The sequence below is a fragment of the Coloeus monedula genome (assembly GCF_965178545.1).
Source record: "Coloeus monedula genome assembly, chromosome: 22".
Lineage (NCBI taxonomy): Eukaryota > Metazoa > Chordata > Aves > Passeriformes > Corvidae > Coloeus > Coloeus monedula.
This window is the reverse complement of record NC_138802.1, coordinates 805,996-833,730: the sequence shown is the minus strand read 5'-3', so window position 1 is coordinate 833,730 and position 27,735 is coordinate 805,996. Positions and strand designations below refer to the sequence as shown.

General features: G+C 49.6%; 1 protein-coding gene across 5 annotated transcripts; it reads left to right on the top strand.

The window, feature by feature from the left end:
- The first annotated feature begins 300 nt into the window (after window positions 1-300).
- On the top strand, window positions 301-26,834 carry SPSB1 (splA/ryanodine receptor domain and SOCS box containing 1). Of its 5 annotated transcripts, XM_082295818.1 has the most exons (4): window positions 325-416; window positions 1,271-1,433; window positions 20,958-21,773; window positions 24,697-26,834. In XM_082295818.1, the coding sequence occupies exons 3-4, from the start codon at window positions 21,080-21,082 to the stop codon at window positions 24,822-24,824; spliced, it is 822 nt and encodes a 273-aa protein (XP_082151944.1). In that variant the 5' UTR covers window positions 325-416; window positions 1,271-1,433; window positions 20,958-21,079; the 3' UTR covers window positions 24,825-26,834. The 5 variants fall into 5 exon arrangements, with proteins under 5 accessions (XP_082151943.1, XP_082151944.1, XP_082151947.1 ...); XM_082295817.1 differs by lacking the exon at window positions 1,271-1,433 and having other exon boundaries at window positions 301-416; XM_082295821.1 differs by lacking the exons at window positions 325-416; window positions 1,271-1,433 and adding an exon at window positions 610-844.
- The last annotated feature ends 901 nt before the right edge of the window (window positions 26,835-27,735 follow it).

The window sequence follows — 27,735 nt, the reverse complement described above, 5'->3', positions numbered from 1 at the left end:
CGCTGTGCGGACACCGAGGATGCGACCCACAGCGACCGCACCGTGCGCGGAGATCCCCAGCGCCACGGTCGGGACTCGCCGCTATTTTCCGCGTGGCAGAACAGCACTAAAGCAGCCCAGATCTCACCCAGAAGCGGGGCCGGGCAGCGGGGCCGGGCAGCGGGGCCGCCGCTGCGCCCCGCGATGCGCGACCTCCGGCCCCGCCCGCCGCCCGCCCCCGCCGGCGCTCCCGGGCGGAGCGGCCGCGCCCCGGGCCGGGCCGGGGGCGGAGCGGGGCCGCGCCGGGCGCTATTTGGGCCATGTGATGCCGGCCCGGCCCCGCTGGGCGCGCCTGGCGCCGGGAGCAGCGGGCGCGGGGCTCGGCCTGCCCGGCGGGCACGGCGTGGGGCCATGGTCCGGCGGGCAGCCCGGGCACGGTAGGAGCCGGCGGGGCCGGGGCGCTGCGGGGCGGGCGCTGCGGGGCGGCTCCGCGGCCTCTCTGCGCTCGGTCCCCGCGGAGCGGAGCCTCCGCCCGGGCAGGGCCCGCGGGCGGTGCCAGCCTGAAACGCCGGGGCGAGGCCGAGCGCTGGCTGCAGCCGCTCCTGGAGCCCGTCCCGGCGCGGGGAGCAGCTCCGGGGCTGGCGGAGGTGACGGGCTCCGCTGCTCCGGCGGCGCCCCGAGGATCCCGGCGGTCCGGGGATGCCGCGGGAGGGGCGGCTGCCGGAGCCCGGCTGGCGCGGCCGGGTGCGGGTTTGGAGAGCAAACAGCGATAATCGGTTCAGATAGCTCCGACTCGTTAGGGAAGCGAGCTTGTTTGTTCAGGCTCTGTGGTTACCGCGGTGGCCTCCGGAGCTCACCTTACAAGGTCTGATTACTGTGTCTCTTTTCTTACTACATAAACCTTTGCGAATACAACGGGGGCTTATATAATCCTGTACCTGAAGGACCTAGACTGTTGTTATAAGGTCAGTCTTGCTGTAGCCTCCTGCTGGACTGTGCCGTGTTTTGTCCTCATTCTGTGACTGAAGTGGGCAGCCAGGGTGCCTGGTGGCTGCTGGTGGCCATGCCTGAATCAAAACCTGTGAATTGTCTGAGCCGTGGCTCAAGATAAGGAAGTTTACAAAATGATTGCAAAAATGGGAGTTGCTCCTTGGAGAAAGATCACCTCGTTTGTTTGTTTTTTTTTTTTTTTTCTTTTGCATGATAGCGATGCAGGATGGCTCTATAAACCTTTTGTCCCAGGAGTAATCAGTGTTTTTCCCACCCCTCTAACACCTGGTTTCTACACCAGATGCAGCATTGCAAAGCTCGGTAGCACAGACAGCTCAGTCTTGCTGGTGTAAGTTGGCTGCTGCATCACCAGGACCAAACTGTGCTGAGCCTACAGTAAGAGAGGTCTGGCTGCAGGATGGTCAGAGGGGCTCTCACAGCCTACAGGGAAGGATATTTCTGTGGTAAGTTGATAAGGGAACAGCCGGGAACGCGATGGAGCTGTGCTGCTGGGGTTTTTTTTGCCAGGAAGCACCGAAGTGGAGGAGCATCTTCCCTGACCCACCGGCGGGAGCTGCCCTGTCCCCTCCCTGCTCTGTCACCGTGCCTTGTCTGCTGGCCCTGCCGAGCTCTCCATAGTGGTGATGATGGATGCACACAGCAGCAATTTACTCTTCCCCTCCCTTAAAGGCAGGGGATGAACTCCAGCAGTGTATTCCTCGGGGGATATTGGGTTGTTGCAGTGCATCAGCAGCAGCTTTTGCAGCCTCTCTCCTCTGCCCTAGAGGTTGCTGAAGTGCACTATAATGTGCTTTGGAGCTTGTTTGTAAACTTTTGCTGGATGCTTCTGAGATGTGGGCCTGTGTTCCAGGAACTGGCCGGCTGACACGTGCTGTGTTTGTGTGCAGTCACTCACTGCTGCATGTGGGGAATGGCCTCTGCTTGTTGCTCTCCTGTGTCTGGGTTTGTTTTTTTTTCCCTGGCTCCTATTTCCTTTCCTCAGAAAAAGTGAAAGCAGTCTGCAAGTCTTGTGAGGGCTAATTAAGAATTCATTAAGTTACTGGAATTAAAAATCTGTAGCTAATGAGCCAGTGAGGACACTATGCCAGGGTTTGTGACTGAGTGCTGACAGATAATATTCCAAGTCCCAATGTAGGTTTTGAAGAATACAAGATGTGGAATGGAGTATGTTCTGTGGCTGTCCGAGGTTTGTGTCTCAGTCAAATTTCGTGGCTGATGCCTCTGCATATGCTGAAATTGGCACCTGATGGGCTCTGAGAGGCCAATGCAAGTGGTGGTTATAATTTTGGGCTTTAGTATACTTGTACTTACTGAGTCTGGAGTCACTGAGGGCTTGTGTTGACAAGGGGTGAGGAGGATTCGGTGGTGTTGGCAGGGAGTATCAATGAGGTGGTTTCAGCTGGGCTGTGCTTATCTCTGTGTCCTGTGGCAGGAGCCTTGCACATGCATGAACTGGCAGAGCAGTGCAGCATAACAGCAGTGGAGGAACAGCTGGCTAGACCTGCATGAACCACAGTAACCAGCTCTGTTCTGGTGGCAGTTTCCCAAACCTGGTGTCTGTGGCTGGCTGTGCAGCTGCTGCCCTACTCCTTTGTGTTTCCAGGTGTGTGATGGATCTCATACCCATCACTTGCCAAGTCACAAGTCAGGTACCAGCTGCTTTCAGACAAAGCTGTATGATGCCTGCAGAATAAAAGTGAATAAGTGTCTGGTACCAGACTGCAGTCACTGGGTTCCTCTGCTGGTGGCCTTTGCAGAATGAGCTCATGTCAAGGTGTTGACTCACTTCCAGTTACTGCACTGCTCTGGCCAACAAAGAAACCTTCCCTTGAGTTACCCCATGTGAGTAACTGCTATAGCTGCCTCTGTTTCCATAAATAATTGCTGGGGGAAGAGTGCAGTTGTCCTTAGCAAAGATGGGATATGTGCTACAGGTGATGGCCAAATACTCTCTGCTGAGTGTGAGAAAATACAGCTAAAAAATAACAGTTTCCAAGCACGTGGTGGGGAAAATGTGCCACTGTTAACTGTGTTTTCCCAAGGACTACTAAAGCATCTATTCCCTTTTGACTCTGTACTGCTCTGCCTTTAATGGTAATGTTTTGGAAACTCCTGGGATAAAGTAAATTGGCCTGTGGCAATGGTCAGAAAATTCTCTTGCAGACTAAGTGGTTTATACAGCAAAGAGAAAAAATCCTCACTCTGGGTGTTAATTGGGTACAGGAACTGCTTTCTTCTGTAGCTGTGGGCTGGCACGAGCTGCCTGGAGTGTTTAAGGGAAGGAAATACAAAAAAAATTTCCCTAGTAAAATTGGTTTGGTGTGAACTGGATGCTGTGTGGAGGTCCATCCCCAGCATGTAGCAGCGAGTAAGGAACTGACAGAATACTCAGCTGAACCATGAACAATGTCCTGCTCTCGAGCTGAAATTGAGTAAAGCTGTCCCAGCCCAAGGGGCTGCCTTTGCAGAGCCCCTGCTTTGGCAAGAGGAGAGGGAAGGACAATATCCCTGAGCTCTGGGATGAGCAGATGCAAGGGCTGGTGCAGTGGGTGCTCGGTGCTGCCTCATGACTGCTGGGGACAGTTCTTTGTCACACGCTGTTGTGCCTGGGCTCGGTCTGACAGCCCAGAGCTTTCCAGGCCAGCTGGTGCTTGTGGCAACCTGACAGCGTTTGTGTGCTCCAGGGAGTGTGGTTTGGAGGGATGAGTGCAGGGCTGCAGGCCAGGGACAGCTGTGGGCTAAGCCTTCCTAGACATCTGCCTCGATGTGTGGCCCTGCTTCCATCGCTCCCCTCGGCGCTCGGCTGTTCAGAAAGGCAGAGAATGAAGTTAATGCTTTGCTTGTCTGGTAGCTAAGGCTGGGCTGGATACTTGATACCAGGTTTTATTTAATGGGCTCTGCCATGTGGCTCATTCTGGCAGTGGGGTGGAAAAGGTGGGAAATGTCTTCCTTTCTGTGCGCAGCGTGGAAGTGCCACAGTGAGGAGTGGGGGGCTTGGCAGTCGTTGACTTGCCAGTGTTCCATTTGTGTGGAAGATGTTGTCCTCCCTTCTGGTTTTGTGTGTTGTACTTCAGCAGCATTGAGGATCAGCTTCAGAGTTTTTTGGATTAGCATCTTTTTCTCATTTAATAGAGAAACAGCCACATGTCTTTGCCGTAGCTTTTTTCCTTAATGCTGGAGAGTCTTGTCCACTGATATTTCCGTGGCTCTGTGAGTTTCTTCTGTTCTAGAACCTAGGAAGACAGATTTCAAGCTGAAGCAGTGCTGCTGCTGTCTAAGAGTAAAACTTCCCCTGGGAGGCGAAAGTGACACACTTCTTTGTCCTCATACAAAGCTTTCTCTTTAAGGAGAAAGCTTTTTACTTAAACAAACAAACAAAAAGACCCCAACAACCACGACCATCTGTCTTCGAAGTGAGAGCAATTGAGAGCTTTGAGGCAGAAGGTGGTAATGTCTGAATGGAGTTACCAAACATGGGCTTTTTCTTTTAGCCTGGAAGGGGAATTTGATGAAGCTTCTAAGTCAGAGCAGCTGTGTCGATGTTAGCTTCAAACTGCTTTCTTTGGAGAGCTGGTATGTTATCAAGTCAGGAATCTGTCCTGAGGAGATCCCAGATGGGGCCTTGACACCATAAATGTACAAAGGCACTCAGTTGCACAAAAACTGCAGAAACAACTTAGTTCTGAAGAACGTGAGCCACAGATGGTAAACAGCCAAGAAAAGCAAGCAAGGGGTAAGACCAAGCTGTTCTCTACATGAGAAGGCTACATTGGTCTCAGATGTTTAGAAATTCTTGGTTTAAACTTCTGCAAACTTCACTGTGGATAAATTCTGGTTTGAATGGCCTCTTGTAAATTAAAATCTACTTAATGCAGACATGTGAAAAATGCCTACATCCTAACTATAGTGTTTGGAGGCTAGTGGCTAGTGGTAGGCCCTGGAGTTTGCCAAAGTGTGGTTCTTACCTAGGTGCCCTAATTCATTGCTGGGTGGTACTCCAGGACCCCTGAGTCTGTGCTGCAGGGACAGCAGCATTGCTGCTCAGTAAGAAGAGAATAATGACTCTTGAAATGCTTCCAAACAGTGGCCCTTGCTACTGAGCTGTGGGGACACTGGGTGTGAGGAGTGGATGGGGTTGTGCTGTGTTGTCAGCAGTTCTACATTGATACTCAGTCTCCCCGTGCTATTTTAAGGCTAAACCAGTCACGTTATTGAATGTGGACAATGAGGGAGAGGTTGCTTTGTTCCACACTAATCCCAGGACAGTCGTGCATCTGGGACTTGACCATTCAAGAGGTGCCCATGTAAAGAAATGCTCAGAGCTTTGTGACCAGCTGGTGAGGGGTAAGCTGAACTGGGAGGGTTCGTGTCTGCATCCCAGTTCCTGTAAACTCGAACAGCTGCAGAATAAACCTGTTGACCCTTGTGCTCAGAAGAGGTGGTGGGCCTGTGTGAATCCAGAAAGTACCTGGCTGGATGCCTGTGGGCAGGAAATGCAGTTGCTTGGACTGTGTGTTCCAGGGTTATATGATAGGCATGAGCTGCTGCAGGCTGTGCTGTCACCCTTCTGTGAAGGTTCTGAACACTGGGCTCCCTTGCCTGGTGTTCCCCACGGTGTCACTGCTCGTGTTCTGGGGTTGTCCGTGTGGCACGCTGTGCACTTCCAGCTGGAACCGATTGGAGCTGGGGGTGGGACTGAATCAAACCCTTGAACGTTTGATCTTTTCGTGAGCCGGGGCACTGCTTTCCTCTCAGCGTTTCTGGAGTGCTGTGCTTCCCTCTTGCAGAGAGGATCAGATAGGCAATTGTAAGTGGTTTCAGCCTCAGACTTGACTCTGGTATTGATTCAGGCGCACATATCTCTTAGATCTTGCCAGCACAGCTTAGCTTGCAGCCTGGGAGGAGAAGGGCAGGAGGGCTGCACACATGGCACTGATTCCAGCAGGATATTGCTGCAAGGTGAGGTATGTGGCACGCTGTCCTGCCAAGGTACAGCTGCGGTGCAGAAGTTGAAAAGGGGCAGCTGATGTGCTGTGAAGTGGCTGTGAGCTTGGGTAAGGGCAAAAATTCAGGGAGTGGATGAAGACCAGCACCGTAATGTGCTGCTGGTTTTCCAGGCTGTGGGTTTGACTTGCTGAAGGTTGAGATGGGGAGAAGAAGAAAGATACATTCAAAAACATAAGATACACAGTTTGCCCTATTTCAATGACTGAGGTTCGTCCTGGAACTTGGACACTGTGGTTTCTTGCTAGCTGCCTCAGTTAATTGATTGTCAGATGATCCACTCAAGGACCAGCAAGCTGTTGAATAGTGGAACTTTTTAAACTGTGTTTACAAGTAGCTTTTGAAGGAATTGAGAGCTTTCCTGAACAGTTCATTCAGCTGCATCGTTCCTGTTTCCCTGGCACTGGTGTCTGTGGCCGTGCTGCTGTCCAGCTGTGCTGCTGTTCCTGGTCCCCTGGCTGTGAGGAGGGCAGGTGGCTGCAGGATGTTGCCTTCTGGGGAGGCTGCTGAAGGGGCAGGTCCTGTGTGCCCGCAGTGCCCACACAGGTCCAGCTCTGCCCTTCTGGCATGAGCAACAATAACACTAAATCCGAGGCTTTGTCTGGGTAACCTGATAGAGCCTGGTGTGACACGGAACTGGATTTGCAAGAGGCACAGCTTTGTGTGTCAACACCTTGGGAGGGAGGGACACCTGATGAGATTGCCTGGAAGGAGCAGTCGCCCACATCTGCAGCAGGGATTGTGCAACTGCCCTCTGCTCGCTCCAGAGCCAGGCTCTGGGTTACCTGGGGAGCTTGCCAAGCGTGCTGTGTCACCCCGGGATGGCAGAGGCCTCCAGATGTTTGCCTGCAAGGAACTCCAGTGAATCTGCTGCTGGACTGGGTTTGTTCCTTTTGGAAGGAAATCTGTGCTGCTGGGTGCACTTCAATGCATACTTGGTGTGCGTATTTTTTTCTATAAGGACTTTCTGCTGTACCTATTTTTTCCAGAAAGGAATTTGGCTGTGACTCATGAGGTGCCTTCCACCTTTGCCCCTTGGTGCAGGGATGTGGCTCTCAGGGCATGCTGGTGTTCCCTTCCAGGCAGAACAGCTCAGCCTCCTGCTGTGGCACAGCCACATGGCAGCACATTATCCATGGGCTAAACAGAATTTCCACTGACTGCATGCTGGGGCATGGCAGCAGCCCTTGACTCAGCTGAGCAGGTTGGGCTTTAGGCCAGAGGTGTGGCAAGACTTTTGGGCTGCACCTAGGAACACACAAGAGTAAAATGAGATATGTGTCTTATCCTCTGCTGGACTGTGTTTTCTGGGATAAATATAGCAACACTTTTCTGTCTAAATGGAGAAGAATTGCGAATTTTGGTAAGAAACAAGAGTTGAATGGCTCACGGAGCTTTAAGAGATTTCTTGAAGCAGGTGGGCCCTGGAGAGCAATGTGCTCTATGTTAGGACTGAGGACAAATCCCCCAGTGTATTTAAGATACGAGAATGGGGTTGAAGCTCATGGTCATTCAGGTGGAGAGGAAGGTATTGTAACCAGCACTTGTTCAGAGGCATGTGCTCTTACGTTATTTGGATTAGGCTGTCTTCAAACTTGGCAAAAACGCCAACCAATCCTCAGCCTAGACTGGTTTTGAAAGAATCCTTGGCCTCATGGGAATCTCCATTTCAAGGTGCAAAACGGCACGGCAGTGATTGTATCAGCATAAAAGCCTTTTCAACAGGAAAACATTCATTATGCTCTTAAATCTTGTTTTGGCATATCTAAGAGGCCCACAGAACGGGTCTGTCACAGAAACGGTGTCTGGCCCAGGGTTGTGGTGCCAGAGAAGCCCTGGGGCCCAGGTGGACAGAGCAGATGGCCCAGCAGGTGGCAGGGTGGCAGCAGGGACGAGGTGGCTTTGCAGGTCCCTCAGTGGAACCTTATTTTGCCTACAGGTCTGATAGAAGAGCTGGGCAGTCCAGTTATCCGTGCTTAGATGAATTCCTCCAGGGTGAATAGCTCCACAGCCAGCTTTGTCCAGTCTAGGATGGCATCCCCAGAGCACTGGAATTATCTGGAGGGGGGTTCAGTTTATGCTTTCATTGAATGTTAGCAGTAGTAGTGTCATGAGCTGACTGTGGGAATAAAACCACAAGGTGAGTTTAGTCTGGTGCGAGGTTTTAATGGAAGAAAAGGCTGTTGGATGTGGTGGCTTTGTTTGATGTTCCAGGCATTGGCTATTCCAGGCAGTTTACATCTATCCTGTGTTTGGGAGGTTGTGGTGCACTGAGTGGTGGGTGGCAGTGGCCTTCTCATTACTTTCCAACTGGTGTTTGCACACAGCAAATCCTGGCCAAGCCATCCAGCCTCCTCGAAAGGAGGAGTAAGAACTCCAGCAGTAGCCAAGAAACAGTTGAACACACTTTGACTGAGACTGAGCAGCCTCAGAAAAGACAGAAGCCTACACACTGGAGACAGCAGCTGACTTAACTGGCTTATCTCTACTACTCTTGATCTCTAAACTTTGAAAAAGCAAGGCAGCTTCTCTTTTCTGCTTGGTCCTGAGTGTATTGAGTGCATCTTGCTTGAGAACAGATCTTCTGACTGTTTCTACAAGGCTTCTTCATCTCTATTTCTTAACTTCTATTAATCTGTTTCAAACCTGGTTTTCTAACTGGAAACTTTCCATTGATGTCATGGGAGCTTTCTGTGGCCCACATCAAATAGCTGCGTTCACCAGGAATTAAGTGACTCTACAAATGTTTATGTTAAACACTTATTTAGAAGGCATGTTGACTTATGAGGACCTGTGATGGCTGTGGTATGTTGGGAGGATAGGTTGGCTGCACAGCTTTTGTCTTGCCTTTGAACTCTGGAAGTCCTGGCAGCTGTTTAGTGCCTAGATAAGGGCTCAGGAGTACAGCTCACGAGCGTGTTTCATCACTGACTGTTGCACTCTTCCTTGTCTTTTACATTGGAGAGGTTTTCCAATGGGTCACCATAGTGGAAAGAACCCAGATGGCAAAGTCTGGATAGTCACAGCAGAAAGCTGTTGGCTTAATTACAGGTATGGAATTTTGTTGTTTTAGAGAGGAAACCCACAGTTTAGTCTGCTGAGAAGCCCTAGGGAGGGAAGGAAGGACATTCATGTTCTTCAGACTCTGCTTACTCAGGCTTCTGTGGTGGTGTCAGAGCATTTGGGAGGTGGAAACAGAAGGGATAAAAACCATCTTAGCATTCCCTGTCACCACCAGCCAGACCTCAGACTCTGAGAAGTGGCCATCTCGTTCCTCCCGTGCAGGAGTTTGTGCCTTGGGGTGCGGCTGAGTGTTGGCACACTGGAGGTGGTGAGGAAGCCACTTTAAATATCACTTTATTTACAGAGTTCAAGCTTGTGAAGCTGTTGCTTAGGATTGAATTTCTGAGTGTGTCCCAGTAAGACTAAGGGACAAATTTCACCCTCTGCCACTTGAACCAGTAGTGAAGCTAGTGTGAACAATGCTGCAGTGCCTGTCTTGGTCACTTTTTTTTGGCAAAAACATTTGTTCTGTATTACCACAACTGCTATTTCCAGGAAAAAGTTGCTCTGGGATATCTGGCCACCTTACAGTGCAGATGTCCTCTGAAAGCAGCATGTGCATTCCTGCAGCCACAGTTTGGGTAAAGTGCTTTTATCCTCTTCATTTTGGCGCTCTGCCTTTCAAATCTGATTTATCTCGTTGAGCTTTTACAGGGATAAAACTTCAAGCAGGCAGGCTAGAAGGGCTTCTTAAAATTGCTGCTTTGTGAAGCCTTTTGGTGGATGATTTAAGAAGCCAGCCAAAGCTTTTGGGTCACCCTGCCTGCCTCAAACCACCACAGCAATTTCCAGGGACCCTTTCAGGTGATGGTGAAAGCAAAACATTGCATCACGCTGAGACTGCACTCACAGCCAGCTCCAGTGACATGTGCAGTGTCTCTTCCTAATTATGGGATGTCCCAGGTCAATTATAGCTAAACACAGAGTCCAACCATGTCATTAAACTTTTTTGGCTAATGACAAGTCAGAAACCCAGTGAAGCATCATCCCGGCATGCTCTGCTGTGGGGAGTTGCTGAGTGTGTTCCAGTAAAGCTGGCAGTGTGAGCCGTCTCTTGTGCAATCTGTCTGCCAGCAATATCCTCTTAGTTCAGCATTCGAGAGCTGCTGGGCGATCCCTCGTTGCTGGTGTGTGTTCCTGGATGTGGAGGGCTCACCCTACTGAGCCTGCTGGTGGAGTGGTTTGCTGAATGTTGACAAAAGTCTGGGCACTGGTCTGTTCCATGTTTATCCAGCTCTTTCCTTGGGTTTTTGCTCCTATAGCCAATGTTTGAGTTACACAGCTTCTGGCAGCTGCCTCAGAAATGGGAGATGAGCACCACATCTTTCTAGAAGCTGGCAGTGGGCTGGGTCAGGCAGAGTGCACTGCTCTGGCTCCTCGATAGTTCCAGACAGTTTAAAGGTCACAAGGAGCAGCTTTCCATACTCCCTGCTATGCACTGGAAGGATCCATGCTTCACTTCTTCCACTGCAGAAGTGATGATACTGACTGGAGCCTCTGCAGAGAACAGCCTGTCCTGGGCAGACGAGAAATGTCAGTGCTGTTTGCTGTTCTCTGCTGGCTGCATTGCAAACCATTTATGCCCAGACATTCTGGAGGTGTTCTGCCATGGTGTGACTGCCTCCTTTTGTGGGAGATCTCTAGGAAACTGCTTTTTCTGTGGAGACTTGAGGGAGGGAAAGAGGAATTGGAAGCTAAAGCAGGGATATTGTGGACTCGAGCAAGCTGAGGTACTGGGTGACCCTGGTATAGCAAGCTTGGATTTGTCTGGACTCTTCACCTCAATTGGCTGCTGCAGCAATTGGAGAAGAGAAATTGCATCTTCTGGCTATGTCGTTGGATTTGGAAAGGGTTTTTCCACAGCTTTTGTTATGTTTAAGGGTGGTTGTTGTTCCCAGATTAAACTTGAATAGAAAACATAAGGCTGCTGCCAGCTTTCTGTCACAGATACCTTTTATCTTGCATTCATCTCTTCCAAGCAGATGCTGCTTTCATTTCTTCTACTTTTTTTTTTTTTTTTTTTTTGCTACAAGACTAAAATTAACAGCCCTTTGATGTAGGGGAAGAAACTGTATTTCAAAGCAAAGTACCTAGTTAACTTTGATAATAAAACTGCTGGTTTTATCTTGAAGGTAATTCTGTGTTCCTTGGAAACAAATCTGAGAGTTGGAAGCTCCTGAACCCTGCTTGCTCTAAGTGAACATGCAGATCCCTCCTCACCTGGGAGCATCAGTGACTTCTTTTGGGGTGGGAGGTGTAGATGAAGCTGAGCTGCTTCAGGGGAAGCTGCACGTGGGAAAGGAGGTGCCAGACATTGGTGTCAGTGCACAGTGTTTGTGCAGGTTGTTTTCCTTCCAGCTGCAGCGTGTGGCTGAAGCTGTCAGGGGTGCCAGCCACGCAGCTCGAGGTGCAGCAGGGCAGGAGCAAGGACCTGGGGAGAGCACAGCCCTTCCGACGCTGCGCCGTGGCAGCGAGGCAGTCTGCATCCTCTAGCCAGACAGAATTGTTTTTCCCAGCCCAGGCTGCCCTCCCCAGCCTTCCTGCCTTCAAAGGCTCGTACTGAGCATGAGGCTTGTGTGAGCATCCAGCTTTTGGCTTTCATCTTTTCCACTTAAAAAGACGAGCGCTGTTCCTGCAATACTTCCTAAAGGGTGATGTGAGGGCTGTTTCCAAGGGGGATGTTGAGGCCTGCCTGTCCTCAGAGGGAGGACAGCTGGTGGATAAGGCTGAGCCACAGCCTTGCTTATGTAGCAGGTGACTTCAGGGAATGGGCAATTCCTAAACTTAAGCCATGGCTGGCTTGGCCAGTGGCCAGGGCATGGAAGAAAAGATGTTGTCATCATTTACCACGTTGCAAGAGCTGTCTGATGCAGCAGAGGAACATCTGCTGTGCAGGTCATGGTCTAAGATCTCATTTGAGAGTAGGGGTATGGGAAATACCTACTGGAACTACCAGACTCACTGAGGGAAACCATGGAAGGTGTTTTTGCCTATGGGCAGGTGCCACTGGAGAATCTGAGGCACTGGAGAATCTGACAGGCTCTGGGGTTCTTGCTTTAAGGAACCTGTCAGGACTGTGTGATGAGCTCCTGCTTTGGATGCATTGCAGGGGTGGTGACTTCTGAAAACATCCTTCTGCTAAGTGAACAGAATGGTTTCCTAAGCAGTACGAAGAAAGTCACTTCCTCAGTGACTCAGCTGTCTCCTCTTGTGAGGCTTTTGTCTTCAGTGGTGACACCCTCAGTCTCCACAGACCTCAGGACAGGAAAGACCTGAATCTGTAGTTTTAAAGTGTGAAAGATCCACAGGGGTCTTCATACACAAGGATGTAACTTCAGTCTCCTTTTTTTCAACGCTTAAGAAGCAGAGGATGAAGAGATCTGGGTAAGTATTATAGAGGAATGTTGAGTTTTTCCATGTGTCAAGGTAAGACCATAAGGCATGTGAACTGAATCTGTTTTTTGCTTCCTTAAATGTCAGGGACAAGGCAGGGTTTTGTGAGGAGGAACTGAGTGGTGTTCTGGGTATCAGAACCTGGGATTTCCTCCTCAGTAACAGGCAGTTCGTGGCATCCTCTGTGGTCCTGTTGTTCACCTTCACCTTTGCTCCAGCACTCTCCAGGTGATGTGCCAGGCTGAGAAGGGTGCAGCACTTGGATCTTTCCCTCTTACCAAGTGTCTCCTCCTCTCCTCGGTGGTGGGCTGGTGCTGCTGCTGCCCATCCAAACGGGGGAAATGCAGATCCAGGGAGGTGCTGTGCCAAAGCTTCCCAAGCTGAGCACCAGGGAAGCAGGGATGGAGCATAACTTCAGTTCTGCACCACGAGGCCCTGATTTTGCTGAATGTGCTGCTCTGCCCTCTGAATCAGAGCAGCATCCAGTTCCTGGTGCTGTAAGAATCTGCTTGGAGGGAGCAAAGACTCTGTTGCAATGGACCAAGAATGATTTGTTTCTAGTACAGAAACTATGCTTTCAACTATGCTTCTTCTGTAGTGATGAGCAGTACCAGACACTTGCACAACTTCCCCTCTGGCAGAGATGTATTTGATGTAAATACATGTGCTGAAGCTTCAGACACAATAAACGTATTTGAGGGTAACAGGCTGAGTAATCTGGTGCTTGGCAGCTGCTCTGTTGTGGGGATTTTTGCTTTACTGTTAGCAGTGCTTGTGACATCCTTAAATGAAAAAAGGAAGAGACAGTAACTGAACAACCTTAACATTAAAACAGCTCCATCTACAAATGGTTTACCTGGGAGAAGGAATCCTGCTGGATCCTGACAGAGTATATTATATTGCCTTTAGGAGTAGGGATTGAAATCCTCACAGTCCACTGTGGACGTTTTCAAGCCATCTGTTTGAGAAAGTCTCTTTGTTGTGCCCTGCTGTCACCTAGGAAGAAGACAGAAGGGGAGTTCTGGTAGGTGACTGCTGAGAATATGGATTTCTTTTAATGCAGCTGCCGCTAGCAAGAAGCTACAGTGTTTCATGAACTGTTTTTAGGGGAAAGCAGTGTTTTGTTAACAAAATTTTTGTCCTGATGGGTTGTGGCGTTGGCCAATCTCGCAGTTAGAGCCAAAAAGGTGCTTTTGATCCAGGAGTGGAAACTCTGGGCAGAGGTAGAAACATCAGTTTCATTCTTTCCACCCACTGCTCCCCTCCCCATCTCCTCATTATCAGACAAAACTAATGAATCCAGACACTTAAACAGAGATGAGGGATGGACAGTGGGCAGCGTAGGCTGCAAATTAAGTGGGGAAATAACAAAAAGCAGGGAGTTCTTGTGCAAGAGGGTGGCTTATTATGGATTATGTGGGCTTCTTTAATGCAAATAGTTCTGAACATAAACATTTACTATTTAAAATTTATAGTGGCTTAATTGTGGAGGAAATGCCTCTCTAAATGCAGCCTATCAAATGGCTCCAATGCTGGAGGGAAAAACACTGGGCAAGCATGGCAGCTGGACCAGGCCTTTCAAGTGTTTGGTTACAAAACTGGGGGGTTTGTATTTGCAATGTGCCAAGCATAGATTTCAGCCTTAAAGGGTTGTGAGGCTTCTGGAAGCAGTGCTTGTTCACATGCAAAGTCTCAATAATGTGGGGAAAACCAGCTGAAGGTGGCAGGACAGGTAGAAAGGTGTAAGGAAGGTGAACCTCTGGACATGTGAGAAAGGGCTGCCTGTGACCTTTCTTCCTGCTGCTTATGTGACTTATATCTGATGGCACTTAGTCTGCAAGCAGCTTATAGACACATCTCTTGAGTGCATGTAAAGAAACTGGAGCTGTCAAAAGTCTGTGCCTTTTGCACTGTGTACAGGTGCTGTCTCTGCTCAGGCTGAGCTGCCAAAGCACGGCTGTTCTGCTGTTTCCTCCAAAAGAATCTCTCTGTCCCCAACTCCTGCACTGACAGCATGGGATGTCTGCAGTTCACTGTGTGTATTGTGAGCCTGGGAGCCTCAGGTGAATGAATGGCTGGGCTGCAGGGTGACCTGGCTGACACCCGAGCAGGTGACAGTCTCTCTTGTGGCACCAAGCATGATTCAGATGCTAAACTGGAACCCAAGTTCATCAGGTCGGTCTGGTAGGTAAGAGCTGCCTGTAAACACTTGCTACAACGCAGTTTAAAGTTGCTTCTGGAAAAGAGCACTTCACCACTTGGCTGCAAGCAGATATTCTAGACCAGCAGGAAGCTGGAGAGGAGCAAAGGGGAGAGGTGTAAGGAAGGTCAGTGCTGCAGCTGCAAAGGGGGGACATGGGAAGGGACTCTGGCTGGATTTCTCAGTGTTTAGCTGTGATGCAGAGCTGTCACTTCAGTGTGGCATGGTAAACCCGGGGCTCCATCCTGCCTGGTGTGAGAAGAGCTTCACTTGCTGGGTTTCTGGCCTGTTCACCAGCTGCTCGCTGTGAATACACTACCATGGCTTCTTTCAGGCCCCATGGCCAACTTAACAACCCTTCTTATGCCACATAATGCTGCTCACTCTGCAGCCCAGGGGTCGGTGTGTCTGTGTGGAAGAGTTCTGCAGTGTTCAGGACGTGTGTTTGGAGTTAATTCCTGTTGTACAACCAACATGCTGAGAAAAGGGCAAATGGCTTACATCCTTTTAACATCTGTGGGTTCCAGTACCAGTAAATGAACTGTTTGCAGCCAGAGTCCCCTTGTCCTGACTCGGGCTGTAAAGGCCACAGACTATGAGTAAGTGTGGAAAGGAAATGGACACATCAGAGCAGGGTAAGGAGCAACTGTGCTGCTGGTGATGCAGAGATCTGGACTCAGCAGCAGCAATGGTTTAACCTATATAGCTTCCTAATGCTGCTGCTGTCCTCGGAATAGCCAGGACAAAACTTCTGCAAGGTAGCTTTGGAAAAGGGACAGAAGAACTGTTTGAGAGTACTAGCCTAAGTGGGTTGACCATAGGAGGCTGGACTAGCAGTGCCTCGTGCTGAGAACATAGGTGTTGCAGGCAAATGACTGCAGTCTGCCTCTGAGAAGCTACTTTAAAGTGAGTCTTGTTTGTGCCTGGGCTTTAACATGCAGTTGACATTCATAAGTTACCTTATGCAGAGCTGAAAAGAGCCTCATGACCTTTGAAACATCCACTAAACTTCCTCTGTGAGGAAACCCAGCCAGAGTTCACTTGTTTCATTTAGAGAAATGCCTTTTCTCTGCAACCAAAATTGCTGCTTGTGACCTGCCTTTAATGGGAGGGAAGATCTCTGGCAGGAACTTCTGGAACTCCTTCTGAGGTACTTCCATCATTACAAATACTTAGCAAAGTAAACTCTCTCCTGTTGCTTAGAATTGTTTTCTGCCAGATTATGCAGCATTGTAGTTAACAGGAACTGGTTGGGTATGTGGACAGTGGAAATTTGTTAAAGTTGGTGTCTAGTAAGTGGCTTGATTGAGGATGGGTGGTGGTTGTTACTTCGGGTTTTAGTTTACTCAGATGTGCTGCTCCGAGTAACCTCAGTGCTTTGTTTTGGACAGCCAGACACTGGAGAGATGGCGTAAGAGGGCATGATGCCTTCAGCATGGCAAAAATAGCTAGAAAACTTCAGCAGAAGCTGCCTGAATCATTCCACGGCGAGGAGTGAGAGCGAGCTGTGCTCACACAGACAAGTTGATGCTCAGTCCTTGCAAGTCCTAACAGTGCTGTACAAGGACCTGGCTTCCGTGGGCAGGAGCCTTTCCTGTAGGTCTGAGGGTGGGCTGGCGTGTGCCAGCTGCCTCCTGTGGGGACGGCAGAGCCCTTGGTGCTGCTCAGGGGATGGATGGGGCTGTTTGCTCAGCAGGGCAGGCATTGCCCTTGAAGTCCAGGCAAGTCAAGCACTGCCAAACACCAAGTGACTTGTTCCCCCCATCCCTGACACATCTCGAGCACAGTGACTTGTCAGGGGCCTCTTACTCTGCTGGAAGATTTTCCTTTTTGCTGTTTGCTGGGACGCGTGCCACCTTTCTTAATTCTTCCTTGCCCAAGCTCTCGTGATCTGTGACTGCAGTTTCACTTTCTGCGGCGGCCACGGAGCCCTGCCAGCAGCCAAACCTGCTGAGCCAAGCTGCTGCTGCTCCTCAGGAGGTGGGGGTGAGCAAGTTGCCCCTGTGGCAACCTTCTCCATGTGGGGCAAGGCGGCCGTGAGGCTGCCAAAACCATTGCTATGCAACGAGGGTTGTCTGCCCAGTCCTGATCTAAGCAAAGTTGCAACACTCCGAAACTCGCCCTGACCGTGTTGTTGGGGCAGTTGTTCCTGTCATCTCTGCTGTAGCTGCTTGGTCTGTGCTAACACAGCACTGGAGAGCTCCAACAGCAGAGGTGAGCTTGCTTTTTTCCAGGGTTTGATCGGAGTTTAATGGGTGGGAAGGGTGCTGAGGCCAGAGTGCTGGTGAAGGGATTGCATCAGCACTGGGCTGGATGTCACAGCCTGCCTGCCCGGGTTCTGCAGCAGGCAGAAGTACACAGTGCAGGCCACCCACTGCTTCTGATGCTGAGAACTAACACTAGGGAAACTTGAGTGTCCTGGTTCTTTGGGGCTGAATAGCTGCCCATGGATGCTGTTAGAGGCACGTGAGTTCTCCCCTCTTCGAGATGCGTTGTAGCATCGCTGATCCACCTTGGCTTTTAGTTTGGTTACACAGAATATCTCCGTGATCAAGGGATCTGTTCTCAGCCCCACCAGGGGAGGAAGGGGAAATCTCTGCTGTGGAAGCCGTTCTAAAGAAGGGAAAGCCCAGTGACGGGTGTTTGTGGGGTTTCTGACATGCTGGCTGTGCACATACCTACCTGCTAGCAGGTTACCCGGCAGACTGGGAGTTGTGTGGCTCCCTTGGCTATTGGCTTGCAGGATGAACATTCAGCCCAAGAAAATTAACCAAGTTCTCCTTACGCTTTTCTAGCAAACTCATGGAAACATGAGCAAAACTGCAGTGGGATTTTTAGTCTCGTTCATTGGTACTGTCTGGAATCCTTTAGTTCTAAAGCTGTTAGCAAGTCAATGACCATGTCCAGTATATGTATTTTCTTTTCTTCTCCTGAGGTGTGTTCCAGGCTGGAAATCTCTAGAGCAGGGCTCTGATTCATTGTCTGTGGAGCACCCAGAGCCTGTGAGGTGTTTAAAGGTTTGGTCTCTTATCTGTGGAAGTACACCTAATGAATATTTGGGAAGGAAATAAAGCCACAGTAAACTGATGCGAAGAAATAAATTAAAACTGGATAGGAATCAAGGAGTTGAGGATCCTTCATGTGTTCTTGTTGATGCTCCAGACAAGTGTCCTATAGGTGCAGAGCAAGGGAGGACCTGTGAGGAGCCATGAGTTTCTGAACTGCAAAGAGAAGCTGGACACCAGCTCTGCTCTGCCATGTACAATAGCTTACTTGCAGAGCTCTGTTCTTCCTATTTTAACAGCAGGACTTTGCCTTCCATTTAAATGTCTTTGCTGTCTCCTGCCTTGATCTATTTGCAGCAAGCAGTTGTTTTGGAACCTGGCATATCCTCCTAGTATGGCAAACTGACTGCTTGCTCTGAACAGCTAAATGGAAGGGAGGTCCAATTCTCACTGAAAATAGCAGTGAATGCTTTCCTCTGAGACACCCTTAGAGTTTCATTCCACAGTTTTTAAGCCCAGAAGGTTAACAATAGAACTGAAAATAGCATGGGAGCAGAACTGAGCATCATGGGGATGAGCTTGTGTTGGTAAAGCAGAGTTGCAGCAAGCCTGAGCTGTTGATAAGATCGATAAAAGCACTTTCAGTGTTTACATTTGTATTTAAACCTGTAGCAGTTCAAAGGTTTTGAAGCAGCTCCTTCCCCAGCATATCTTTTCATTTATGGCTGGCTGTGTCTCATATCAAGCTGCCCAGGGCATTAATCCATTAATTTAACAGGAGAAGCCTTTCTGTCTCTCTCCTGCTGCGGGAAAGTGCCTGTATTGTCTTGTGCATGAAGAGGCTTTTCCTTGTAAAAAATGAGGGCATAATTGTGTTCCTGACTGCAGGGCAAGGTGCCACTCTGCAGTTCTAGACCAGACTGGTGCCAGGAGCAGCAGAGGCAGCTGTGGGCAGGAGTTATTGCCTTGCCCTAATAAGGAGCTGTGTTGCACTTAAGTCTTGGCACGGGGTGCTCAGTACCCAACCTGCTCTCACTCTGATTGACCCCTTTGCTTCAGTCTTTTTCCTTCCTTTCCCCTTTCTCTTTATTCTGGCCATTGTCTTTCATCTGCTGTTAGCAGTCTGCCTGGGGAAGTCCTAACCAATGGAAGTGATGAGTGGTGCTGGTGTTCAGAAATCTGCCCCTGGAGGAGAGCAGGCAGTGAGGGCTGTCCTGCCCCATGGGCTTCAGGAGTCCCTGCTGTCTTTCACTGGGGTGATTCCCTTTCTGCTGCAGCAGCCTCAGAGAAATATGATGAAGCTTGTGTTGGCAAAAGGCAAAAAGCCATAATGAACAAGGCATTGTTTTGTTAATGAAGAGCACAATCCTGTTCCCTTACTTGTCCTGAGTATTTTGTGCTTCAAAGAGGTCTGCAACAGCACTCCTGCAGTCTGCTTTGTTTTGGTTCTTGTTTCCTATGCTGTGTTCTCACATGCACTGCACAGGAAATCTCTGCCTCTCCTCTCTCTGCCAATGTTTTGTTCCCTTATCCTAATCAAAATTCCGACGCTGAATTTGCCTATGGACTTCCACGTGTGCCTTGCCAGTCCCTTGTTGACAGGTTTTGTCCATGTGCCGCAGGCCTTGGAATGCCAGGGATTTCACCTGGTGCTTTCTGCAGAGCACCACATGTTCTGTCTCAGCAGCCTGATGGGTTTTATCCCAGCCTGAGCAACCAGCTTACACTGAAGCTTTGCAAAAATTATTGCTTTGGGTCAGCATTAATGTGCCTCTCCCAGGGAAGCTCAGCTAATGTCTGTTTTGGCTTGTTCTTTGGATCCCTTGGTTTGAGATGTTGCTGTTCCTTAGGCTTGCAGAGCAAGGAAGCCTGTGCCCTTTGGGGCTGAAGTGCCTGTGAGTCATGGAAACACGTGGGCCCAGGCATGAGCTGTGGGGCACAGCAGTCAAATCATGTGCCGTGGGAGGATATGCACTGGCATCCACTGACTGCCCTCCCTCAGCTGGTTTTGCTGTTCCTTGCTTGTTTTCAGCTGTTGACCAGCTGGCTAACATGGTTCAGGATTTGTTTTGATGTTGTGGATGGTATTTATTTGACTTCCAGGATGTCGTGGTCATCTCAGCAGCCGATAACATGATTGGGCCTATTTAAATGGCATCTTCTGCCTGGCAGTGCCCAACATCTGAGGTCCCTGAAAAGTTTGAAATAGCTGTACTGCAGCCTGTGCATTGGGATGTGGCTTTTAAAGAATCTCAGGATTTTCCTCTCTGTCCATGATTAAATAAAAAGTGGGTAAGGAAAGAAAAAGTAGTCTTATCTCTTGTTACTTGAGAATTGGGATTTAACTCACTGTTCCAATGGCATACTTTGGACTAGTAGTAAAGACCTGTAGGGAAGCTGCTGAACTGATCCCTAACCCAGACCATACGTGAGCCTTCCCTGCTCACCTTCTAGCTGAAGCCTTGCTGATGTCCAGTAATCTTATTTTTAAACCAGATCTGATTCATGCTCTATTTTCTATGCCAGATGAGGTCCTTGGTTGTGAGTAAGTGTTGTGACTGTAGCTGGCAGGAGCGCTGCATGATTGCCTCACTTCAGGAAATGTTAAAATAACACTTTTTTTTCTTAGAAAGCTCGTTTGCACCCCTCCCACTTCTAATTCTCCTAATAGCTGCCCCCAGTTTGGCAGCTGTCTGACAGAGGGTTGTTTGTGTTGCTGAGTGAGAGCAGAGACACTTCAGTGGATGCAGTGCTGGAGGAGAGGTGCACAGAGTGAGCGAGTATCTCTAGCCAAGCTGGCTTAAACGTTTCAGAGGTTTCTCTGCAATCTGGAAGGAAAACTGCTAAACTGTGAGAAGAATCTTGCTCCTCCCCCTGGACTCTGCAGCTGAAACTAGGGAATTTTTTTCCTCTTGGAGAAGCGAAGCTGCCCCAACCGAAGCTGCTCACTTGAGACAAACCAGGCAGCAGGTTTATCTGCTTCGTGGCTGCAGGGGTTCAGAGGGGCCAAGAGCTGCTGGAATGAGTGTCCCCCAAGGCTGGACCCAGCAGCTTTTGTCTGTTGTTTTAGACTTGCAGTCAGGCCTCCAAGGTACTCAGCAAAGCTTTAGTTGAAGAGAATTATCTCCTCAACCCTGTATCAATGGCTGCTTTGGCAGCTGATCTGTGCAACCCTTCCTGCTGGTGGAAAGGAAGCACCCGTTTTTGGGATAAACAGATGAACCTGCGCTCCGTGAATGTGGCATACAAGGCTGAACGTGCTAATGTTTAACTGGTCTCTTGTTTTTCTTTCCATCCATTAGGCAATACTGAGTGGTGCACATCTTGACAAAGTCTCCTGGCAACCTATTCTGCAGGGCTGAATGACAGCAGAAGCTGCCAGGTAAATTGATGAGCCTATAAAGAGGCGAAATCAGGACACACAATGGGTCAGAAGGTCACAGGTGGGATAAAGACTGTGGATATGAGGGACCCTGTATACAGGCCTTTGAAACAGGAGCTCCAAGGACTGGACTACAGCAAACCCACCCGGCTGGACCTGCTGCTGGACATGCCTCCGGTGTCCTATGAAGTGCAGCTGCTGCACTCGTGGAACAACGACGATCGCTCGCTGAACGTGTTTGTGAAAGAGGACGACAAACTGATATTTCACCGGCATCCGGTGGCCCAGAGCACAGATGCCATCAGGGGCAAGGTGGGGTACACGCGGGGACTGCACGTGTGGCAGATCACGTGGGCCATGCGCCAGCGGGGCACCCACGCCGTGGTCGGGGTGGCCACGGCAGAGGCCCCCCTGCACTCCGTGGGGTACACGACGCTCGTGGGGAACAACCACGAGTCCTGGGGCTGGGACCTCGGGCGCAACAGACTCTACCATGACGGCAAGAACCAGCCCAGCAAAACCTACCCTGCCTTCCTAGAACCAGACGAGACTTTCATCGTGCCCGACTCCTTCCTGGTGGTGCTGGACATGGATGACGGGACACTGAGCTTCATTGTGGATGGGCAGTACATGGGGGTTGCCTTTCGAGGACTCAAAGGGAAAAAACTCTACCCGGTGGTGAGCGCAGTGTGGGGCCACTGTGAAATACGGATGTGCTACTTGAACGGACTTGACCGTGAGTATGACTCCTGTGCTGGTTCTGGCAGCACAGGCCTGTGGCTGCCCTTGCTGGGCCATCCTGGGGAGGGTTTTCCTCTTTCTAGAGAGGTGAGGATTCGTGTCAGCAGAATGCTCGATGGCAAATACATAATACTTACCTGACTGCACACATGTTCTGTCACCAGGGCACTGCAGGGAGCAGGCAGGGCTTGGGGAGGTGGGGTGGTGGGAGAAGGTGATGCCAGTTGTCCAACTAGAGATGGGGAACCTTGTATCGCTACCAAAAGAGCAGCAGGAACGTTCTTCTGACAGTTGCACCACTGGCACTGCAATCCTGGTGTCTCTTTACAGAAAACAGTCTCTGAGACAATCCCCTTCCTTAAGTGGGTAATGAAGGGATATTTAAAATCCCTTGCAGGCAAGAATGGGAAAATCTCTCCCTATCTAAGAAAATGGGAATGTTTTTCATCTTTCAGAAGAGTAGCTCCCTTCCCTGCTTCTCTCAGAGCAGGGTGTGCTCGTTTCTGTCGAGGGGCTGGATACTGTAGTCAGCCCGGCTTGCATGCCAGGCCTTTTACTAACAGGCACATCAATCTCTAGCTAAGCTTAGTAAGAAATTTGGCTGTCCAAATGTGCTAAAGTCTGTTATCTCTCATCGTCAGAAGTTCCCATGGGGCCAGACTGTGACTCAGTCCTCTGGGTAGGGTGGAGGAGAGAGGTGAAGGAAATGGATTAAAATCTGGATTTATGTTGCTAGTGAAATAAATTTGGCAGTATCGGTATGAAGAGTAGTTTCCCCTGCATTCCAGAACAGTGTCTGCCCAAGGGCTGTAGCAAGTTGGGCTCTTCTGTGCTGGAGGTGTCCTGGTGCTGGCCCAGCTCTGGTAAACCCTGACACTGGGGTGCAACAAAGCTGAAAAACTGAACTGTCGGAATAACCAGGAGAGCCTTGCAAAGGGGCAGGAGCAAAATCTGCAAGTGCTTTGAGAAATACACTTCAGCTCTGCAAGACCAAACAGAGAGCTCTTGGCAGAGCATTTTCTCACCCAAAGAAAGCCCAGCTCTTTCTGCCACAACAGCTTAAAGAATGTCAGCAGCTCCAGGAACCAGGTTTTGCTGGAGGGTCAAAGCCAAAACCTGCAGCTCCACTCAAAGCCAGCAAGTCTGTGGAATTGCTGGCACAGAGCTGCACTTAGCAAGGAAACGGCCACCTCCAGGACTGGATTTGGTTGTAATGTGCTCTCAGCTAAGGAGTGAATTGTGGGCACCAGGCCAGCAATGACGGGATGCTGTTTTGGCACAGATAGAAAGAAGGTGTCTGGCTCTAACCACTTCTGAGCATTCAGTGGCAACACTGTCCAGTGATTGTAGTGCTTGTGAATGGAAGGAGGTCAGATGTGTGTGTGCTTTCTCTTCTGGTCTCCTGTCAGATGGGGTTATCAGTGCAAACTAGACGAGGACAAATCTTGATCTCTCTGGAAGATCCTCTCCTTTTAAGGCCACTAAACTGAAATGTATTTGTTCTGTGAATATCTGAAGGCTCTGAAGGTCAGGGCCCTTGTCCCCTGCGATGCTGGCTGGGCAGTGCCTCTGTCCCAACTATCTCTGTGCAGAGCAGGCGGAATTGGGGCAGACTTTGAATGCAGCAAGTTTGTGCCCCAGTGGTTTAAGAATAAGCTACACTGGGAAGTGCCAAAGGAGTGCTGCCAGTAATGGGCCTCTTTGGCAGTGTCACAGCCAGAGCAGAGAGGTGCAGCCTGCTGCAGGAACCTGTCCCTGTGCAAGAGGCAGCACAGATCCTGAAATGGGTCGTGAGCGGCCAGGCCAGAGCTGAGTGCAGCCGTGCCTTCCTTGTGGCACAGAACGTGTGGTAAATGGTGGTGCTTGGGGAGCTGTATGAACAGTCAGATTAATTTGGCATGTAGCAGCAGAAGCTGGAGCTGTAGGCATCTATCAGTTACTGAAAACTGCAGCTTCTCAGCCAAACTCATTCTGTGCTCGCGGGTGCTTTTAGGTGTCTGTGTTCAGCCCAAGTAAAGGAAGCTTTCTAAAGGTGCAGGCAGAGCCTTCAGGCTGTAGAAGGATGTCCAGTTATCTGGTTGGGGATGTCTGTCAGCCCTCTCTGGGGGCAGGACAAACCCCTCAGGCTTGAGCAGCACGGGGTGTCAAGGTGAGCTGTGACAGGTTCAGCAGCGGGGGCTGTGAGGAGCTAATGTGTATCTTCCTTGTGTGCAGCTGGGATGTATTAGCTCTGGCTTTGACCTCAGTCCCCTCCGTGTGTGAATGACTCCTCAGCAGCAAAGGGCCCCCTGTGCCATTCCTGAAAAACTTGTAGTGTCTTGTTCAGGGTTTTAAGTACAGGATGCAGAAAAAGATAGCCAAAGGCTTGTATCCTTCCCGGATCTGTGACACAGGAGGGAATCCTTTAGTGGAAAATGTCACGGTGCAAGTAGAAACATGAAGCTTTGACAGATGGCTTTGTTTTTCATGGGAACTATGCAGTATAAATGGAGGGGTTGACAGCTGTTACCCTCCTATATGAGATAAATCATGGTGCTTCTGGGTACCCAGACCACATGATGCTCTGGCTGCTGCAGTCTTTTGCTTCAGTGACTCTTACAAAAGTTTCTGGACACTGCAGTAAGAGGCACGAGCTAGAAGATGTGTTCTGACTGGAATGAATGGTATTGTAGAGGAGGAACTTCCAGCTGGTATTCTAGGATTGTTTCATTCCCACATGTACGGCTTAAATAACCTACAGAAGCCTCATGCTCTGTTGGTGTATTTGATGAGCTGAAGCTGCTGAATGGCTTAGGTCCTGCAGGCATGCCAGGCATTCCCTTCTCTTGCTCAGTCTTTCCTGGGGGATTTGTAGAAGCAGCAGAGTGAACGTGTGCCTTGTGGGCTGGGCTGTTAATGTCTTGGGTCTCTCTCCCCAGCTGAACCACTGCCTCTGATGGACTTGTGCCGGCGAGCCGTGAGGCTTGCCCTGGGCAAGGACAGACTGACTGAGATCCCCACCCTGCCCCTGCCAGCCTCCCTCAAGAGTTACCTGCTCTACCAATGACCCTCGTGCTCCAGGACAGAGGTGGAACCAAGGCAATGGATCGGAGCCGGCCCGCGGAGCACTGGGCTCTCCACCCTCGTGTCGTCCCCGCTGTTGGAGCTCCTCGGCCAAAGCATTCCTGCCACTGCTTCAGCCTCCATGTGCCCTCACTGGCGAGCTCTCAAGTAATCCTTGTTTCACAACTGAGTGCTTTGTTCCTTGGAAGTCACTTCCCCAGCACACTTACAAAAGGAACATTTACAGAGGCTCTGTGCTTCCCTGCTCCTCCTGAGAAAAGGCTGTGCTGCATCCTTGGGGTTCGAGGGCCTCGGAGTGAATGATTTTTCTGTACCAGCTAAAGGGAAGGATGATAATAAAAGAATAAAAACATAATCTGGGGAAAGAGGAAGCATTAGGAATAGGAATGTTAAGACCAGGTCCTAAGAATGGAAAGGCTCGGGATAGCCAGCAGAGTTGGAAAGAGTCTACAATACCACAAAGAATTAATTGATGAGCTTTTAAAAGCCAAAAAATAAAAAGTACAACCCCAAGCCCTGGAACACCAAAACCAAGAGCCCTTCCAGCAGGACACTTCTTGATTTGGAGAAGGTGGTTATGTTGCTGATGTCTGTATCTGTGCTGGGACTTCTCACCTTGCTCTATTGCTGTTTCACGGGTTGTGACTCCTGCTTTCTTGTTTAGCACCATTGCTTCTCCTGCTCCATTCTCTGCTCTGCCTCCTCCTGACTCAGTCAATTTTGCAGTCAGGCTGTGTCTCCACATGCCTCCTTCCCAACTGAAACCTGCAGCTTTTGGTCTGGGATTCCTGGCTGATGTGGGAACAGGGAAGGACAAACTTGTGCAATAGGTTGAGCCCATCTGCATGAGCTTTGTCACACAGCTGCAGGTCCTGTCCCCTGAGCTCTGCCCCTGTTCCATGCTGAGGCTTTAGAGAAACATTCATGTTTCTCTAATGGCACTGCTAGGGAATTCTCTTCTTGGATAAGCTGCTTAAATTCATCCAAACCAGGCTTTGTGCTGTCATAGACCAGCTTAATCTCCACTTAGCTCTGCAGCAGGAATGGTTCTCTGTGCCCTGCTGCAGGTGGGAGCTTGTCCCAGAGCAGTGGCCACAGTGTGGCTGCAGAAATGCCTTCAGCAGGCAGGTGAGCAGCCCAGGAGGGGATTGCTGCAGGGTGGAACTTGGGAGGATTTAGCAGAGACTGGGGGTGATCTTCAGGCACAGCAAGAAGAAACTGAACCTCTCCAGAGCTGGGGAGCAGGAGAGAACTGCAATAAACAGGACAAGCAATTCAGGCAAAATCAGCACATCCCAAATAGATCCTCAGTAGCCAAGTAAAGAGGATGACACTCCTTTATTAGCAGGAGCTGCTCTCTTGACCTCTCCACAGGTTACTATGCTGCCTTTCTGGGGTTATTTTGCACATTTCTTTGTGTTTTTTTCTTGAAAAATGTTTGTGTGATTGTTTTGGGTTTGTTTTGGTTTGGTTTTTTTTTTTTTTTTTTGCTTTTGAGTTACCCCTTCAGTTTTGTGTAGGTACAAATGAGTTTAGTTGTTGAAAATGTTAATATATATATTTGTGGTGTATGTATAAGAACATGTTTTAAACAGCTGCTGTAGGGTACCTTTTTGAAAATAAACTACTTGCATAGTATATTTTTTAAAGCACAGAGTTGGTGCCAAGACTGGGTGGGGTGTGATGTGCCCCTTTTTTATTCTAATATTATATGACTTTTTTTTAAATATAGGGGTTTGTACTAGTTTCTGTTGCAGGGTGGGACACAAAATTCAGTGTGTGTGGAGCCCTACTTGGTTGCCTTCAACTTGAACCAGTGTCTTCCAGAACTCCAGGGAGGTAGCTGTGTTCTCCCTACTCCTAATGCTCCTTGTGCTCCCTCGTTACCATCTCTCCTCACTTCACCAGGACATTACTTTGTACAGTTTAAAATTCTTTCTATTTTATGACTGTAGATAATACTCAGTAACCTAATAAACTTTATTAAATATTACTTGGTGATGGGTTTTATTTGCATGAAATGATCAGATTTCTTTATCCTTTGTTTCTACATGAGCAGGGAGCTTATTCCCAGGAAGCCTGCCCAAACAGGCAAAGCAGGGGCTGTCATGGCCTTATCTCTGCTTGGAGGAATAACAATTTAAAGCTGGCATCTAAAAGGTGTGTACAGACGGAGGGCAGGCTGCAGCTGTGGGTACAGGGTGGTGAGGTGTGGTAACCTGAGAGTGTGCACAGCTGCCCTTACAGCCTCAGAGATGGAGCTGAGTCTAATCTGTGATGAGGCAGCCTCGGGTTCCTGCTGCTACTGGGTTTATAGCTGATTTTACAGCTGCTTGCTGGTTGTGCCTCCAGTCACCGACCTGTGCAATACAGAGGTGCTCCCACGTTGTGCCAGCAGTGAGGTTAAGCCTCCAAAGCGACTGGAAGTGTGGTGGTGATGAGGTACTTTTGTCCATGATGGTGAAGGCTTTAAGTCCTCTTCCTGTCCACACACTTCTCTGTCTTCCCTGCAGCCACCAAGGTGTGTGAGGGAGCCAAATCTTTTAATCAGTTCACACACACACACACTGCAACATGTGAGGTTCCACTGCAGCCTGAGAACTGCCTAATAAGGGTACTGGGGAGGGAGAGCTCAAAAAAAAGACAAGTGGTTTCTTGTCTCTAGTCAGGCAAGATTTTTTTTTTTTTTTTTTTTTTTTTTTTAAATTTTGGGTGTCTCTTACATGTGTAAGAGACATGTACATGTGGGAAAACCACATGATTAAGACAAGGGTTTGTAGATCCTGAGCTTTACTATCCAGCATATTCACTAATCACACTTTGGTTTGCTGCAGGACTTCAGTGGAACTCTTACTTTGTGTCTGTTTCTGCCCCAGGCCCCTTCCCCTGCAGTT